Source organism: Temnothorax nylanderi, unplaced genomic scaffold (genome assembly GCF_030848795.1).
Source record: "Temnothorax nylanderi isolate EJ_2023f unplaced genomic scaffold, tnyl_v1.0 TNYL_tig0481_pilon, whole genome shotgun sequence".
Taxonomy (NCBI): Eukaryota; Metazoa; Arthropoda; class Insecta; order Hymenoptera; family Formicidae; genus Temnothorax; species Temnothorax nylanderi.
Genome location: NW_027249543.1, coordinates 9,826 through 29,906, shown reverse-complemented (window position 1 = coordinate 29,906; position 20,081 = coordinate 9,826). Strand labels below are relative to the sequence as shown.

At 39.3% G+C, this 20,081-nt stretch overlaps 2 protein-coding genes across 3 annotated transcripts; both read left to right on the top strand.

Annotated features, from left to right (window-relative positions):
• The first annotated feature begins 3,615 nt into the window (after positions 1 to 3,615).
• On the top strand, positions 3,616 to 8,109 carry LOC139783246 (uncharacterized). The gene has a single exon (XM_071722397.1). It carries the CDS (start codon positions 3,616 to 3,618, stop codon positions 8,107 to 8,109), a length of 4,494 nt encoding a protein of 1,497 aa, XP_071578498.1.
• Positions 8,110 to 12,375: 4,266 nt separating this feature from the next.
• Positions 12,376 to 13,930, top strand: LOC139783242 (probable ATP-dependent RNA helicase DHX37). Of its 2 annotated transcripts, none has more exons than XM_071722395.1 (4): positions 12,376 to 12,578; positions 12,642 to 12,853; positions 12,933 to 13,030; positions 13,689 to 13,930. In XM_071722395.1, exons 2-4 carry the CDS (start codon positions 12,651 to 12,653, stop codon positions 13,766 to 13,768), a joined length of 381 nt encoding a protein of 126 aa, XP_071578496.1. In that variant the 5' UTR covers positions 12,376 to 12,578; positions 12,642 to 12,650; the 3' UTR covers positions 13,769 to 13,930. The 2 variants fall into 2 exon arrangements, with proteins under 2 accessions (XP_071578496.1, XP_071578497.1); XM_071722396.1 differs by lacking the exon at positions 13,689 to 13,930 and adding an exon at positions 13,092 to 13,507.
• The last annotated feature ends 6,151 nt before the right edge of the window (positions 13,931 to 20,081 follow it).

Sequence of the window (20,081 nt, the reverse complement as noted above, 5' to 3'; positions counted from 1 at the left end):
GCAATCGATTCAGTCTACTAAGAAGTCGATCGATCCAGTTATTATTTTGATCTGATAAATGTGTATCTGCTCAATTCGACGGCACGCGTAAAGATACACGACGTGATTTCATGCTCATACGCTGATGTTTGGATTTAGCGCGCACACTATCGTGTTTCTTGAGGTTTTCTCTTTGTAGCTGAACTAATATAAGTTAAAAAAGCAAAAGTGTCGAGAAGATTTAAAATTACAAAAGAAAGGATTTTTCCAAGCATGTATGTATATAAGACACCTTTTTATCATTGAATATTTTTTAAACCGTTAAATGCCTGAGTAAATAGTAAAATACACAAACACGTGTATTATATATTTTTTCTGTTGCCCAATCCCTTAACAAATGTTTTGTGAAATTGGAAATTATTATATGTAGTTTTGTTATCATACTTAACAAAGTCACTGTCCCTAAAATAATAGTATATATAATTAAATAAGACAGGATTTCTTTGGTAACCTGTTAATTGATAGGTTTCCAAAATCCTTTCTTATATATGATTGAAGACAGTCCCCAAAGTAATCTTTTCTCATATACGATTACTTTGGGAACAGTCCTCAAAGTAATCTATTTGTGTATAAAATAATGAGGACGGGTCTCAAAGTAATCGTTTGTCCCCAAAGTAATCACTTTATATCAAATTTTGTCCTCATAATAATCGACTTGTATACATATAATTATATATAATTATATATAATATTTTTTTCCCGGGTAGAACCAGTAACTGTTCGCACAGATAGTGACTGATAGTCCTGTGTTGTGTTGCCTACGAGTATACATATACGTGTCGTGTTACTTTAAGGCACAGAAGATTTATTATTATTTTGACTACAACGCGACCGTCGCTGGGTCGAGAACGTAGCAGCGTAGCGGTGAATAAAATAATTATCAAGCGGTTTAGATCGTTCTATTACTACTCATTTACACGGAGTGAATTTATCGTAAGTTACTACAAAACTCCGTTTATGATCACATATAATTATATATATTTATATATAATTATAAGTAATTATATATAATCTTTTTTCCCGGGTAGAACCAGTAACTGTTCGCACAGATAGTGACTGATAGTGCTGTGTTGTGTTGCCTACGAGTATACATATACGTGTCGTGTTACTTTAAGGCACAGAAGATTTATTATTATTTTGACTACAACGCGACCGTCGCTGGGTCGAGAACGTAGCAGCGTAGCGGTGAGTAAAATAATTATCAAGCGGTTTAGATCGTTCTATTACTACTCATTTACACGGAGTGAATTTATCGTAAGTTACTACAAAACTCCGTTTATGCGAGGAATTATCGTAAGTTACTACAGAAGTAACGCTCGTGCAAACATAGTATATATAGTATAACGGCATCCTCTCCGATTCCTTTAGAATTTTTCAAATTTTGTGTATTTTGTGTTGTAAATAAGATTCTGAGAAGGAAAAGGAAAATTGTCGCTCATGTTCTATTCTACTTTTATAACTTCAATATAGAGTCTCATTAATATATTATATTTAGTAGAACACATTAATAATAGTCCTTGCTTGCAGTTCAAGATGTAATTGATAATGTGAATGCATGGCCTAAATTTATTTAAAAAATGTTTTGGGATAGAAATTTAAAGGATCACAATTAAAGACAATAGTTTGTGCTCTTGGTTAAAGCAGAGATTACTCTGTGTTTATGCTTTCTGTGATTCTTTGCTTTAATGAAAATTATAATTTTAAAATAAAATATATAACTGAATGAAGTTGTAAATAATAACAAATGTTCTAATATTAAGAAGTGAAATATATATCCATAAATTATTTTTTATTTCTTTACTTACCGACATCGTAATATTTTAGTTATTACTTATAAACAAACGGAACATGAGCGAAAATTTTCCTTCTGAGAATCTTTTTTAACCAAAATACACACAATTTGAAAATTTTTAAAGAATCGGAGAGAGTGCCATTACCTATACTACATATTTACCTGAATTTTTATTAAATTAGCAAATTAATAATTATTTACAACAAATTACTAATGACGTTAAAATTAATAATATTTAGGTAAAAGTAAATTACTAATTATTTAAAAATTGGTAACTACATATCACTTGGGTTGGGATAACGCAATTTCGTGATATAATAATAATTTTGTTAAGGAGAAATAAAGCTACTACTACTTAGCCTGGATTTTTATTAAATTTACAAAATAATTATCGAAACTTCTTTTTGCATTTTTTGCATTTTATTTTTGTATTAATTTCAGAACAAAGTTATGGCAAAAACAGTTGCAGAACGCGTGAAAGCACATCGCGAGAGACAACGTGCCAAAAAACCACAGAAAAAACCGACTAAGAATAATCAACAGCGGTGTCGAGAATATAGAGCGAGGCAAAAGGCATTAAAATCAAACATTGACGTAGTAGGTACTGGATTACTAGAAGATCAGTTGCAATCGAACAATAATATCGAAGATTTTCCTGAGCCATCGACTTCTTTTGGCACGGTAGTAAGTTTGATTTTGCGAATCGAAAAAGCGTCACAAAAATTAGAAACGAAATGAATGAAACGAAAGAATCTGGCAGAAAAAAGCGTCGCTCTGCCCCGTGAAGCGAGATATTAATCGTTAAAGTTGACGACTATTCAAGTTATGAAATCTGTTGTGTCGACGAAATGTAGCGACATGTCATGTTTCGTGGCCACATGTGCATGTTTCTGCCAGATTCTTTCGTTTCGTGCAATAATTTTTCGAATGAACATAATTTGATCAATATTGGTGGCTAAACTGAATAATCAATAATTACCAAAACTTCTTTTTTTTGCATTTTGTTTTTTGTATAATTTCAGAAAACAGTTATGACAAATACAGGACGCGCAGAAGCATATCGCGAGAGACAACATGCAAAAGAACCACCGAAAAAAACGGCTAAGAGTAATCAACAGCGGTGTAGAGAATATAGAGCGAGGCAAAAGGCATTAAGATCAAACATTACTGGATTATTAGAAGATCAGTTGCAATCGAACAATAATATCGAAGATTTTCATGAACCATCAACTGCTCAAAATAGTTCAGCTGACACAAGTAGCGTGCCATATACAGATTTTAATGCTCATCAAAGTATTCATCAAAAATTCAAGATAAATTTTTTTGATAATCCTTTCGGTTCAGTGTGTGCAATTTGTGACCGTCTGTGGTTCAAAAACGACTTACAATCCCCAGATCAAAAATATGAACAGTTACTGCGAACCGTGGAGCCATACGTAAATATTAATAATATAGTGGCCTGTAAATGTTGTATGCAATCCCTGAGTCGCAATCATATTCCCAACTTATCTAAATACAATGGATTCAGGTATCCAGAAATACCATCACATCTACCTCCATTGGATTTAGTTACAGAGAGACTTATTTCTCCGCGTATACCATTTATGCAAATAAGAAGACTGCGACATGTACACGGCCAGTATGGGATTCTTGGGCAGATTATCAATGTTCCTGTCTGTGTGAATACTATGGTTCATCAATTGCCGAGAAATATTGATGATGACCATTGCATCAATGTTCATATTAAGAGGAAAAAAATACATAAATCAAGTTATTTGAGTGGCATGGTTAACAAACGAAATACCAAGACTTGGTTGCAGTATTTGATTTCAACTCCTCTTTACGCATTTTACAATATCACAATTGATGAGTCTTTCTTCAACAACACCAACTTGAATGAAATATCTAGGGATGAAATAAGTGAGGACATATCCATCGAGGATAGTCTTACTGCACAACAACAGACCCTGCTATGGAATGACGAGAAATATCTCCGGATTGCACCAGGCGAAATAAACGTGCCACGCAGTATACTTTTCGACGAACATGCTGAGGAGCTCTCTTTTCCAAGTATCTATCTTGGTCAATTTAGAGTGTTTAAAGAAAATGTACATGTGACGCCATTCATGATGGCTACGAGCGAATTGAGACGGGCCGATCGTCGTGGAGTGACGCCACACCATCTTCTGTACATGGCAATGAAGATAATGAGATTGAGAGTCCGTGATTCTCTTACCGTTGCCTTTAAACACGTCGGCAAGGATTCAAAGATAACCAGACAGCAAATTGAATCAGAGGAATATATCAATCAGTGTATTGATAGTAACTTAGCTTTCCTGAAATGTATTCCAAATTCAAGTTGGTATTGGGCAAAACGCAAACGAGACTTATTCGCTATGATAAGACAATTAGGAAAACCTACGATGTTCTTAACATTGAGTGCAAATGAAATCGGTTGGGTCCCTTTACTGCAAACGTTATACAGATTGAAAAATGACGGGGCTGAGATTTCTGAGAAGATAGTATCTCAGCTACATTATATTGAGAAGAGTACACTAGTAAATGAGGATGCAGTTACTTGTGCAATCTATTTTAACAAATTAGTGAATGTTTTAATGACCATCCTACAATCAAAGAAATATAATCCGTTTGGAGAACATCATGTGGTTCATTATTTCAAGCGCATTGAGTTCCAACATCGCGGCAGTCCTCATGCACATATTCTGTTGTGGCTTGACAATGCTCCATCCGATGCACTTGGCGCTAACAAACAGGATGCGATTACATTGATTGATAAAATTATTTCCGTTTCAACTAAAGAACCCTCAGGAAATATCAAGCTTCAAACGCACAAACACACTTTCACCTGTTATAAGAAAATTGTTGCAAATAGGGCACAAAAGTGTCGATTTGAAGCTCCGTTTATGCCATGTCGGTCTACGACAATTCTGACACCTATGGCGAAGACGGATCCTGGATTTGCGAAATATGCTGCACGTTATACAAGCATCAGAGTAAATTTAGAGAATCGTGATTATTCAGATATGGACGCATTTTACAGAGACAATCAAATAGTTTCAGATCAACATTACATAGATATACTTCGAGCTGGAATTACGCGACCAAGAGTGTTTTTAAAACGCGAACCTTCTGAGAAATGGCATAATGCGTTCAATCCTTTTATTTTCAACATCTTACAATCAAATACTGACATTCAATTCATTCTAGAGGAATATTCTTGTGCTGCCTACGTCGTGGAATATATAAATAAAACAAACAGAGGAATAAGTAATTTGCAACGACAGATTATACAAATTATGGATGAACATCCAGAATTTGATATTGTCGAGATTACAAGAAAAATGAGTGTCGATATGCTCAACACAGTTGAGATAACAAGTCAGGAAGCGGCTTGGTATTTACTGCGTGAGCCTATGTCGAAGAGTTCTTCTGTTATCGTCTACATCCCAACAGTTTGGCCCGTTGAACGACACAGGATCAAGAAAACTCTAAAAGAGTTGGAGAAGATGGAAATTGATGACGACTCAACAGATATCTGGAAGGAAAACTGGTTTGATAAATATCAAAAGAGACCAGAAGATCTGGAAGATGTAACTCTTGCACAGTTTGTCTCTTGTTACACGCGCAACTCAAATAATATGTATGTCAAACGAAAAGACCCACGTATAATACGTTATCGGAACTATGACATGACTTCAGATCTGAATGAGTACAAACGAGAAATGGTAACTCTCTATTTACCTTTTCGCAATGAAGATACAGAAATTCTCGATGGGATGAAATGGATTGGACTCTACGACGAACATAAAGAATTGATTCTACAACGAAGGAAGGAATTCGAGTCAGATTTAGATCTTCAGAAGACAATTGAGATTTGCAGGGAGTTGTGCCGTGAAAATGAAGCCTTGGAAGACGACGGTGGAGTACAGGACCTGGTCGGCAGACACGCAGAGCCTGATCCGTTTCAGGAATTATATAACAACGAAAATTCAGATATGAATCAAGAACTCAGACTTGCGACACTTAATAAGCTCGGTGCCATTGCTAAGAAACGCGAGAATTTGATGTCTAACAAAAGGTTTTGCGAATTGATGCGGATGGCAAATGAAAAACAAAGAGCACTCTTAATGCATGTTATTCACAATCTTCTTTCTCAACATCGAGTGCCATTCCAAATATTCTTGACTGGTCCAGCAGGGTGTGGGAAAACGTTCGTAATTCGACTCTTGATGGAAATTTACAATCGCTACGTGAATACTGATGGATATTGTAATGCTTATATTACTTGTGCATCAACTGGCAAAGCTGCAGTGGCAATCGATGGTACAACGGTTCACACTGCTCTAAAAATAACGCTTTCAAAGTTACTTCCATTGTCTATTGAAGTGGTGCAGCAATATCGGGCTCTCTTTAAATTTGTTCAGGTAATAATAATTGATGAGATTAGTATGATCAGTGCAGAATTATTGTCTCACATTGACGCAAGATTGAAACAAATTACTGGCAATTTTGACACTAATTTTGGCGGCATGGACATCATTTTAATCGGTGATTTGCGGCAGTTACCACCAGTCCGAGCAACACCAATTTATAAGCAGATCAGACAACAAATTGCAGGTCCTACTTTATGGCGTGGGCTTCAGTTCTTCGAGCTTGATGAAGTCATGAGACAATCTAACACAGTATTTTCATCGATATTAACGAAGATTGGAAATGGTATACAGTTGGAGGAAGATGAGTTGAGATTAGTGGAATCACGGTTTTTTACCAAAGAAGAAGCCAATCGACTCTGTCCGCATGGAATACGTCTTTTTTTGTCAAATAATTCAGTGAATGAATACAATCAATCGATTCTCAATTCAGTTGAAGAAAAAGTTGTCTCTGTAGCAAAAGACATGTATGCTGGTTGTCACAGTGCAGAACAAGAAGCTTTTGTACGTCGAAAGCTTCACAAAAAGTCAGTTATTGACACTGGAGGTTTGCCGTACGAAATCACATTTGTTTTGTACAAGTCATATATGATTACAACCAACATTGATGTGTCAGATGGATTAGCCAACGGTGCTTTAGGGAAATTGGTTCATATCGAACATGATGATGCTGGGGAGGTCACGCGTATATGGTTGGAGTTTACAGATTCAGCTAAAGTTGGTGAGAGAACGAGGAGGAAAGTCAGTGCGTATATGCAAGCCAATAATATCAGTCGAAGAGCAGTACCCATAGCACGACGAACGTCAAGTATCGCCCTGAATAACAATAAAACCATTGTTGCTAAAAGGAATCATTTTCCCTTAATATCTGCTTGTGCAATTACAATTCACAAGTCGCAGGGAGGTACCTTTAACGAGATTGTCTACGAATATAGCAAGAGTCACTCACAGCAGCTCATTTATGTGGCATTATTCGCCCTGCAAAATGAGTTCCGTAGGCTCTGTGTTAATAAATTAACAACAATCGACAGCATCTTGATAGATTTCATCACTTCTAAAAAGGGACTATCAATATTTTCGTTCAACTGTCAGAGTCTGAGAGCTCATTCAGCAGATCTCAATGATGGAGTCGTCAGGAATTCTAAAATTCTACTTCTTTCTGAGACTTGTTTAAAAAATGAGGAAAAATTAGATATACCTAACTTCGATTGTGTGGTTCAATTTAGGCGTGCTCACGTGAGAAACGGTGGCGTTGCAATCTATCACAGGTCCAATGATACCACAAATATCGTTACTGCTAATATGGATATTAATTTACGCCAGAGCAGTGCATTATCTGTGAATGTTACAGAAATTGGTGAAATGTGTGCTGCTCGTTGTGTTTTGGAGAATGGTCAAAGCATTGTCACTATAGCCATATACATTTCACCTAATCAGGCAATTCCAAAAATTATCGAATTTCTTCATGAAGTTCTGATTCTATACACTGTCGAGGGTTCGGCTTTACTTGGGAAGAACTACGACAAAGTACCGATGATTTTGAGTGGCGATTTTAATATTAATTTTGCCTCCAGGGAAGCACAGCCCCTGGTGAAATTTTTAGAGTTGAAACTGAATTTAAAAATAAACAATGACCCAGCAATATCCACCACGAAATTCGGAACAACAATCGACGTAGTATTTTCTCGATATTTGGATCAGTTACGATCGGCAGTCTATATATCGCATTTCAGCTACCATAAACCAATTGTATCATTTCTAGATTACGAACAGATGGATACTACGGAACAGGTGGATACTACTGAACACATGGATACTACTGAGTAGTATCCATCTGTTCAGTAGTTAATCAAGATAATCTTACTGTGTAATTTTTTTTTAAATAAATATTTCAATAAATATTTCAATTACCACTTTTGCAACTCTGGTTTTAACACAACAGTTGTTATTAACACTGAGCGTCTATATGTTTTTTTTTCTTCTTTTGGCACGGTAGTAAGTTCGATTTTGCGACACAAAAAAGCGTCACGAATTTTGCGACATGAATTTTGCGACACAAACAGTTATGGCAAAGCCCTTACCTTCAGAAGTTTCACTTCTAACGCGCGTGGCGACCACGCGTTCATTTTTTTTTTAAATTAGAGGTACTTTGTTTAAAAACTATATTCTTTTAATAAATAAAGATTTAATATGCATTGTACAATATACTTATTTTTTCATGTACATCGTGGACAGAAATATTGTTTCTCTTTGGTGATAAATTTCGGAATGTGTTTATTTAATTTTACAATTTATTTTTCAATGGAAGAATTCTTTTATTAAACAAGACGAATGCACATTCCGAAATTTATCACAAAATAGAAACAATATTTCTGTCCACGATTGTACGATTATCCCCTTTCTGGTTAAACCATAATTTCATTGTATATAAAATATCCATACGATATCCATACGATATCGCGAGTGTATAATTAATATCTTGCGATATTTTTCGACCTGCCTCGGATATCCTGTGGACCGTCATCTAAGATGTCTGCAAGATCTAAATAGCCGGACACTTGTGCATCCACTGGATATCCACCGGATATCTGAGACCATTTTGGGATGTCCTACGGTTATTGAGATATCCCAAAATGATGTCTATAGGACGTCCCTCAGATAAAGTGTGCTGTGTGGGTAACGTATAATTTTCAACGTGATCGACATGAGATCCCGGCTTGCCCGGGCCATAGAAGGGAACAGAAAGAGATCAGGATCGGAATTACATGCAGATGGCGTTGGAATAGAAGGATAGCATATGGATATACAAACTTGTCCATTTTGGGATATTCCTACAGTGTCCACACATGTATATCTTATGGATATCTTTATAAGGTCCATGGACATCCCGACAAGAAATAGACATAAAACGGACATCCATAGGATATCCTGTGCTGTCTGGGTTGTCACTAATTCATGTTAACATTGTCACTATTTCATGTTCAAGTATTCAGCGAAGGACAGTTAACGTAGCCCTACGTCAACTGTCCTTCGCTGAATACTGTTGCGCTGCGCTCCGCTATCTTATAGTCACTCGCGTTCGCGCCGCGCACTCCCGGACTTGCGTAGTAAAAGAAGGTGAACACTTTATTAAGAAAGGAACTCAGGTTTATTAAGAATTCTGTACAAGCGTTTCAAGTGGAGAACACGTCCGAACGATCGGAGTCTCCCCGTAGATCTCACAGTCGTTGTTATTCCAAACCGATCAATACATACCGTCGTCAGGGACCAGGGATCGCGCTTCGGTTTGAAGCTACTCGTGAGCGAAATTCAGCGCGCAACGGGTGTCTCAGCACGAGCGCAACAATACTTTAACATGAACTAGTGACAGTAGACGTAGTTCTACGTTGTTGGTTGCGGCACAGTTGTTACTGTGCCCATTTGATTTTTATTATATTGGCAATTTTTTTATAATTCTATTATGTTCTTTAACCCATTGACTGTGTATGACGGCTATAGCCGCAAAAACAAAAGTGGCCAAGAGTGTGTATGACGGCTATAGCCGCAACGTAGAAAAAACAAAGTAAAACTTTCTGAATTTGCTTGAAACTTGTTACTCGGGGGTTTCTGGGGTCGCTGATTACGAATCCGAAGTCAGATGTACAAAATTCAAAATGGCGGATTCAATATGGCGGATCAAAATGATAAAAAAAGGTCTGATTTTCATGAAATTTGGTACCCTTATGTTTTTTGGGTCTCTGAATCCGAATATGAAGTCAGATTTTCAAAATTCAAAATGGCGGATCCAATATGGCGGATCAAAATTACAAAAAAAGTCTGATTTTCATGAAATTTGGTACCCTTATGTTTTTTGGGTCTCTGAATCCGAATATGACATCAAAATTAAAAAATGGCGGAAATTAAAAAATGGCAATATCAATATTTTGATCCGCCATATTGGATCCGCCATTTTGAATTTTAAAAATCTGACATTATATTCGGATTCAGAGACCCAAAAAACATAAGAGTACCAAATTTCATGAAAATCAGACCATTTTTTGTAATTTTGATCCGCCAAATTGGACCCGCCATTTTGAATTTTGTAAATCTGACATCATATTCGGATTCAGAGACCCAAAAAGCATAAGGGTATCAAGTTTCATAATAATCCGATGAACTTTTTTTTCAACACACGTTTGGCCCAAATAGTAAAATTCTCTTACACAGCCAATGGGTTAATCTTTTCTACCCCTATTTCATATATAATTCTTTAAAATTTGGTTGATTAGTTCTTGAGTTATATATAAGCGAAAAAATGTGCAAATTTATAATTTGCACATTTTTTTATTATATTGGCAATTTTTTTTCTAATTCTATTATATTCTTCATATCATATTTCCTTATTGCTCCGTATCCTGATGTTCTAACACTATATTTTATAAACTAAAACCTTCCTGGGGGATTGCTCTATAGGACAGTGAAACCCGCATGCAAATCCGTCCAGTAGTTTCAAAGAAAACGCGGACATATATACATACTCGCCGAATACAGAACCTCCTTTTTGAAGTCGGTTAAAAACCGATTTTTTTGAAGTTCCACCCCTTAAACATGCGTATGGGCACGTATAAAAAAATACGTATCCCTTATTTTTGTCCAGAGAACAATATACTAAAAGCTCATCAAAATCGGAAGGAGACACTTCCGTCCCTCTCCTGTAAGTAGGAATGTCTCCAAGATTTTAAGGTAATCTTTGTTTTTTTTAAATGGAATCCTTTATTTTGATTTTATTATCATTTTCTATTAATCAATTTGAATAACTTTTATTTGAAACATTTTTTATTTGCTTAATATTTTTTTAGATATTCAAGAAAAATTTGGTAATTTTTTCAATATTTAGCTTACGATATCTCAATAATTGTTTGTTGATGGGAAAAGTGGTACAGTGGAAAAGTGGACTTTTTGATTTAATTTGATCTCAAGAATATGCTGTTGTAATAGTTCCCGAAAATAGAACATTATTGTTACATATAAATGGTTACAACCCATACACTTTATTCTGAGGATATCCTAAATTGTTCCAGATTTCCAAATGCGATCCTATGGATATCCCAGTAGGTTATTCTAGGATATTCCAATAGGATATCGTGAGATATCCTATTATAATCTCACGATATCTAAATATTCTGTCATATCCGTTAGCTTACTTAAGATATCTCACGAGATCTCGCTAGTTCGCAACGACACCGTTAGGCGGTGCATGACGGTAAGACCAACTGGTAATAAGTAAATCTCAGTTGAGGGCGAATATAAGCAAGCCCTCGGCGAAGTAAAATTGCGACATCCGCGGGTTTTCGAACACGACAGCACGACGCAAGGCTATAGCCCTCGTCCTTTTATGAAATCTACACGTAAATAGAATAAATAGTTGCGTTTAGCAAAACGTAAATTTTGTAATCTTTTGAAGTTTTTTGAGCTGAAATTAGAATTATTCTTTTAGATCTGGAGAAAAAGAATGTTACAGTGTAATGTCTATACAACTCGTAACTTTCGTACTCGCGTAAAAATACACGGGGAGGTCTCACGTTGCGCGTGTACTTGGCGCGAGACACTACCGTGTCTCTTCCCTAAGAGCACAGTTGACGGAAAGTCGACGGCAAGTCGACTTTTATAAGTCGACTTCTAGTCGACTTCTAAAAATGGCGGAAAGTCGACTAAAAGTCGACTTCTAAATAGTCGACTTCTAAAAATGGCGGAAAGTCGACTAAAAGTCGACTTCTAAATAGTCGACTTATAAAAAGACGGAAAACAGTCAAGCGGCGCGTCATGCATCATCAATATGGCGGCGAATCTCGAGGAGGCTGGAGGACCAGAGTGGACTAGAGTTTACGCGAGTGCGAGGAATACGTGCCGCGAGACAGGACACGATAAGACGCCAGATAGTTCTTGCAGGTATGGCGGATCAAGTCGCGAGAAAGGTTTTGCCCGACGAGGTAAAAGAGGATCAGGATAAGGCCAAGTGGAAACATGCTTACAGATTAGGTATGGTGTGTTATTAATTATCATCGATAATTAAGACCTATTAAATGCGACCTCTCCATTCTGTATCATCTTTCAGAACACCAGAAATGAAGGAACCTGTGTTCATGCATTCTTCGTGCGTTTTACGGAAAATCAGTCCGGAATAGGTGGTTTATAAATAGGTGTACGAAACGAATAAGATGTACATGCGAGGTGTCACGGTGATAGAACCCGAATGATTGCCGAAATTCGCCCATGCTATGCCATCTTAGTGAACCATTGGTTGATCCACCGCCAAGGTATTTTTATCACAATTGTTGCTTTATAATGTTTTTCCTACTTATTTATAAAGATATTTATAGATATAATCAATGAACCGGGAAGATCATTTGCCGCGTGTCTGGTACATTCGGAAAGGCCGAATGGGCACTACCATCGATGGATATAGAGCATCCGTGGACGTTGTCAAGTGGTTAGCGTATTTCTTCTTGGAGGGTCAAGTGTGCCCTAAGCTGAAACGATTTGTCCCGTCGCTGCTGACGACACCTGGGAGCATCACCAAGTCATGGGCCAGGTAAATCGTTATTCTATCTCCTTTCGATTTCACGTTGATTCATCGAATAGATTACATTAATTCAATACGATTTTTTCAGGTTGATACCACGCACTCAAGCAATAGTACAAACGCTGCAGTCGCAGGGAGTCGTGTCCAAACACAAACTGCTAGAAATCTGGGGTTCGGATAAAAAATGTGAGATTTTAATTTATAAAATAATATTTAGATATTATCATAGACTACTATACAATACTAGACCGCTGACAGACATCTCGGCCGTGATGCTTGCCGCCATGTTGATTTTAGTCAAGATATGCTATACTACTATTCTATACAAGTGGTTTTATACAAGATTTCTATACAATAGTCTGGCATATACAGAATGTCCAAAAGAAAGGGTTTAATACTACAGGAGTAGTGGTTCGATTTCGGCATCCAAGTACGCTACACGTCGAAGGCATGACTTACAAACTTATTGATAACATGTACCAATATTTAACACAAAAACATTCGCCTGCTTCGTTATGTACTGTAATAACGAATGCAGATAAACGCACATCATGAGCAACTGAACACCCGATAGTGACTTATTGTTAATTCAATATGGCCGCACCCTTCACTAACACTTGCACCTTGCACTCGCTTCAGCTTTTCGGCAGTGCGTCCATAGATGTTAGTGGTCTAGTATAAAAGTCTGTGGATATTATATATTTATAATAATATATATATATATATATATATATATAACAATATTATTATATATTTACAACATTATGATAATAATATGATATATATTTATATAGCTAATTTTGCATATTGTTTCGCGATTAACGCTGGAATGTTTTAATTTTAGTTCTGTTATTGTCAGCTTACCAGAAGTGGCTGCCGGAATCCGCGCACGCAGAAGTGGCACAGATATGGCCGCCTTTGTAATTAAGAATAAAACATTAGGATTGTAATTATACAGTTTTTTAGATAATTAAATTATTTTATATATGAAAAAAAATTGAAATGCATCAGTTTTAGCCCTCCAGCAAGGGGTCGATTGTGTATCTTGAAATAATGAGGTAAAAATTACAAAAGTGAGAAAATTCATTAGCGTATCTACGATTTTATTTATCAAAATCTAATAAAATCTGTTAACTTTTGTTATTTTTACCTCGTTTCAAGATACACAATCGACCTCCAGACGTACGCGGCGGTTTATTTTATCGACTTTAAAAGTTGGCGGGAAGTCGACTTTTCGTCATGACGGGAAGTCGACTTTTCATCATGACGGGAAGTCGACTTTAAGTCGGTGGTTTTTGCGACATTCGCTGACTTCAAGTCGACTTTCGTCCTTAAAAATGTCGACTTCTCTGCCAAGTCAGTTTCGGTAGAAGTCGACTTCAAGTCGACTTAAAGTCGACTTTTTGCTCTTAGGGTTGATATTCTTGCAACATTTCTGAGCTGTATGGAATAATTAATATCTTGCGATATTTCTTAATCTGCCTCAAATATCCTCTGGATATTGTCTAAGAAGTCTGCAAGATATCACATAGCCGGACACTGCATCTGCTGGATATTCACCGGATATCTAAGATCATTTTAGGAGAAGGTCCTACGGCTATGCAAAATGATGTCTGTAGGACGTCCCTCCAGATAAAGTGTGCTGTGTGGGAACATTCATAAGTGTTTACAAAAGTTGCGGCATTATTGCAACAGCATATTCTTAAAACCGAATCAAATTAAACAATTCTGTATCACTTTTCCCTCCGACAAACAATTATCGAGATATCGCAAGCTAAATATTAAAAAACCGAATTTTCTTTGAATTCAAGAGACATGGTAGTGTCTCGCGCCAAGTACACGCGAAGCGAGACTGCACCGTGACTCTTTTACGCAAACGCACGAGTTTTCGAGTTGCGAGTACCCGAGATTTTAAGATCTCAATAACGAGTGAACGGATCAAGTTCTAAGTAGGCTTGATCGATAGCTTGGGTTTGAATTATGTAATAAGAGTGTTTTTATTTTTCCGCTACGTGCCCTACGAGCGGAGATATTACGATGCAAAGTCCGAGAAGTTAAATTTTACAATTAAGAAACATCGTCGTTGTCGTCGTCGCCGTACGGTTGCTTTTGCCTCGATAGATGGCATTTGAGAACATCTCGAGCGTCCCCCCGGGGTCCCTCCATGACAATGTTGCTACACTGAAAAGAGACAACATATACGCGTACGCATGGTGTAAGTAGACAGGTGAAGCATTCCCGACGCTGCGCACTTGTTCAGTTTTTGAGCCAATCAGCGCGCGACCCGTTTTGCAAGAAAAGCAATATGGCTGCTCCCGTCAGCGCGTCATCCGTTATGTCCGTTACCCGTCGCGTGCGTCTGTTGTGCGGAAAAAATCGTGTGTGCGTAACCACAATATGTGCATGTACATACGTAATCCAACCAAAAATATAAACTGATATACAATTAAACCTACCTAACTTAAACAAGGTAGGATAATATTTGATTAAAATTCCTGATTTGGTTACGCAAATTTAATTGTCATTATAGTTTATTTATGTATTAAACTCCTTTCTTCTGTCCTGATTTGGTCAGGTAGGTTTAACCCTTAAAGTGCATAGGTTTTTTCCGGTACCTTCTAAGTGCATACGTGGGTCTGTCACGTTCAACGCTATTTTCCCTACCTTAAAGTATTTTTAAAAATCTAAAAAAATTCATGAAACATCTGTCTACATTCCAATTGACGATTTTATAGTAATTTTGATAAACATTGTTTATTTAATATCTTCTGATAGGCTTGCAAGTTTTACAGTTACGAGCAGATATCACTTTGGATCCGACGCCGTATGCAGCTTAAGGGTTAATCGTTTATTAGTTTATTCATTTATTCCGTTTTTCCTGCCTTAGTTGGGTTACGTAGGTTTAATTGTCATTAATTAATTAATTTATTTAAGGTTTTATTATATTTCATTAAATATATATTTAAAATTTTACAGGATTCACGCATTTTTATTTCTTATAATCGAATTTCACTTTAAAGTGAGCGCCTACAAAACGGGTCGCATCCTGATTGGTTCAACCGCCAAACCTGCCGCCATTATGCGCAATGCTTCACCTGTCTATTTACACCATGCGCGTACGTGTGCGCTCGTCGCTCAGTGCGTTCGCGCGGACAGCGCGCTGTCAGTCATCAGTTATAACCTAGGGTGCGTTCCGTTTCACGCATAAAGCCCCTTGCACAATGCCAGGCAACAGGCAATAGGAACAGGAAATAACCAAAAAATCGTTAATTACAACCTAAAAAATTCGAATGCTATGATTGGTTGGCAACAGGCAATAGGCACAGAATTTCCAACGTGACGGAAACTCTGTGCCTATTGCCTGTGTCACTGTTTATTCTGCATTTATACATGATTTCTGATTTCTATTCCCTGTTCCTATTGCCTGTTGCCTGGCATTGTGCAAGGAACTTAATGCGCATAGACTGCATAGAGAACCGTTCCGTTTCACTCAATGCGCGCATCAGTGAGTATCGATAGCCCACAGAATTCCCCAGATCCCCACCACTTCTCGCGCATTAAACGTGCATTAGCTACCGCAGCTCGGACGTGAAGCATTTGATGCAGAGTTAATGCGTCCGCGGTAAATTCAAAAAGGCGTCTTTTGCTCGGATTTGCGTTCATTTGCGTTGCAGTTAAAATAATCATGGAAAGTGAATTGATCGAACTTCCAGTCATCATTGACGAAAGTAATGAAGTTATCACCCTCTTTCTCGGTTCTGTCAAAACGGCGCGCTCCACGTACAAACGTGCCGTGGTCAAGTTGTCATTTTTACCGGTGGATGTGAATACTGATTCAACGTAATCCGGAGTGACATTCCTCGATATCTGTTAAATCCCGTGCGTTCGTTCGCACCTTTGCCTGTAAATATCTGTAAATATCCGTGTATTAAATTGTTAAGCATTAGTTTAAGTTGCAGCACTTGCAGTGCTCTGCATGTTGGGCGGCTTGAGATCAACCCATTCGTCACGGCGGGCGGCTCTTAACTTTGTTGCGAATCGTTATTCGCGGCGGGCGGTTATGTTCAGGATTTTCAATCCGTCGCAAATCATATCGATCGATACATGTAACGCCATCCCTCAGCCGCCCTCTGAACGAGGTAATTTCACGCCGCATCCCGTCAACCCCTGACCGCGAAGTCTCTCCCGACGCGTTATTGATCCTGCCATGCCTGGATCGCGTGATCCAGCAAACGAAATCTATTGGTCGATACGTGTCGCGCGCCCGAAATCTCCCGAAACGGGACCGCGAGAGCTCCGGTCAAATTAATAGCGAAAGATACTCCGGTTCACGCGGTTGCTCATACTCGCCGTCGTGCATTTGTAATTTACCGCGCCGTTAGTGCGCCCGCTCTTTACCGCGCATCTACTGCTGCCGCTGATCGCGCCGTCGTGCGCTCGTTCCACTGCGCCTCAGTGCGCCTACAATTTCACCGTCGCATCCTGCGACCGGTGCATATTCGCGTCTCTGTGCGCGTTTCTTTCCGCACCGTCGTGTGCCCGCTCATAGCCGTCACCGTATTGCGCTCGGCAGACTTTACTCGGCTCGCGCGTGAACGTGCTCAGTGCAGCTACGTTAGGCGCTACACGCGCGCCCGAGATTGTACGCGCTAAAGTGCGCCAGCTAATTAACCGCCGCAAATGCTTCCGCTAATTGCCAGCCACAAGTGCGCTTTCATATTCGTGACTGGCGAACACTCACGCGTCACGTGGGCTCGCGCCCAGTGAACACTTTCGCATCACGTGCACGCTACACGCATGTGAACCGAAAGATCGCGCCTGCTTATTGTAAAGGTGCGTCGATTATAAACCTTGCCGAAGATTGTACAGACGTTGTACAAACGATCCTCACTCATTCGCACGCCTTATCCCTGTCGGGGTAGAGCCCGCTCTTACGCTAATTGGCGAGATCAGAAAGAAAATTATATACTTCAGTGATGGAGCAAAGCAACATTTTAAAAATAAATTCCAGATGATGAACTTAATTCACCATCAAGATGATTTTAATGTTAGCGCTGAATGGCATGTTCATGCGACAGCTCACGGCAAAGGTGCTTCGGATGGAATTGGTGCTTTATTTAAAAGAGAAGCTGCGAGAATTAGTCTCATATGTAAGCCAGCTGATGCAATATTAACTCCAAATAAACTTGTTGAATGGGGCAGAATTATTTTGAAAATATAACGACATTATTTTATAGTCGCAAAGAACACGAAAAAATTGAAAAGTTCTTGAGAAAAAGATTTGACAAGGCTCCAGCTGTACCAGGGATATTAAAACATCACTGCTTTATCTCAAACAGTATAAAGAACTATTTATAAAAAAGTATTCTAATGCTTCTGCAGGATCAACACTTGTCTACAATGTATAATTTGTTTTAAATAAATCACTCGCCATATTATATCCATCATTTTGAATGTTTAAAATTCAACTTTGGATTCATAATCAGCGACTCCAAAAACCCCCGAGTAACGAGTTTCAAGCGAATTTGTTCGTTTTTAAAAACATTCGTCCGCCATATTGGATCCGCCATTTTGAATTTTTAAAATCAGACTTCGGATTCATAATCAGTGACCCCAAAAACCCCCAAATAACAAGTTTCATCGTTTCCTTACTTACTCGGTTAGGCGGAGCGCGTGCCCCGAGGGCTTCGTGCCCCGGCGGTCACGGTGTTCTAGAGCCAAGCGTGTCAGAGTGGCGTGAGGCCTCGCGGCCGATCGCCGTTAATACTCCCGCGTGATCCGATTCGAGGACACTGCCAGGCGGGGAGTTTGACTGGGGCGGTACATCTGTCAAAGAATAGCCCGACGGGCAACGAATGTTGCCATCTCCCACTTATGCTACACCTCTCATGTCTCCTTACAGTGCCAGACTAGAGTCAAGCTCAACAGGGTCTTCTTTCCCCGCTAATTTTTCCAAGCCCGTTCCCTTGGCAGTGGTTTCGCTAGATAGTAGATAGGGACAGTGGGAATCTCGTTAATCCATTCATGCGCGTCACTAATTAGATGACGAGGCATTTGGCTACCTTAAGAGAGTCATAGTTACTCCCGCCGTTTACCCGCGCTTGCTTGAATTTCTTCACGTTGACATTCAGAGCACTGGGCAGAAGGCAAAAGCCAGAGCCAGCACATCCGACGTAGATTCCGCATCGCGTACCGGGTACAGTTCCACATCGTTCGCCGTTTCCAATCCGGTGGGCGGGCGAGCGGGCTGGCCTAGGTCATTCTACGCGTATGCGGCGGCGGCGGCGACGGCGACACGACGACAGTCGTCACAGACGTTACGCGGGTCGACGGCGACGCGCTTATAGTCCCCGACTCCTCCTCGAAAGGTGGCGATTGTGGCGAAGCGCGCGGCAGGGACACGGCCTGTCCGGGCCGTGCATGACAACTGCTACCCCAGACTCCAGACGGCGGCGTCGCCGACGAGCTCCAATCCAACGACACTGGTAGAGGCGATCACTCGCGCATGATGCGACGACGAGAGACGACGAAAGGCCGCTCAGAACTGCCCCGACGTACTTTTGGCCCAATAGACCAAAGTGATCTCGCAACGTTTCTCGACCCTCAGATGTTTGCAACTGCTGTCGAACGGACGTCACGAGTGAGTCATCCGTGGTTTCGAAAACATCTTCGTTTGCGAGTGATTCGAGCATTGTGGGTTGCACGGAAGGCGCAGAGGTTATCGGTGGTTCATTCAATGGACCTGTCGATCGTTTCGATTTATGCGGTTGTAAAATTTTGGTTATTTCGCTCAAATTAGATGGCACATTTATCGATCGTTTTAACGTAACCGGAGTTGAAGCCATTACAGAGTCATTAAACGAGGCGTTTGGCCGTTTCGTTTGAACTTTGGCTCTTCGTCTTCCCACGCCGTTTCATTCTCAATCTTTGACACGTCAGATTCTTTGCCAACGGTGTTTTCGGCAATCTGCCTTAGAGGCTCGATGATGGGCTTAAAGTGTCTCTCCAACGCGATATCTTCCTCCATTTTACCAGTTTTCAAGGCGTGATACTTTTTGCGAATTGAATCGCTCGTTTTCGCAATTTGATTTGCTATCCTCTCGCGCTCTCTAATCTCCTCGCTGCTGTCCATGTTGCGATAACGTTGTTCAATCGGCGCGTCAACAACAACTAACCACGTTTCGGTATCGCAAAGTCGTTAAATCCTTTTCTGTATCGACCATTCGAAATCGCGCTG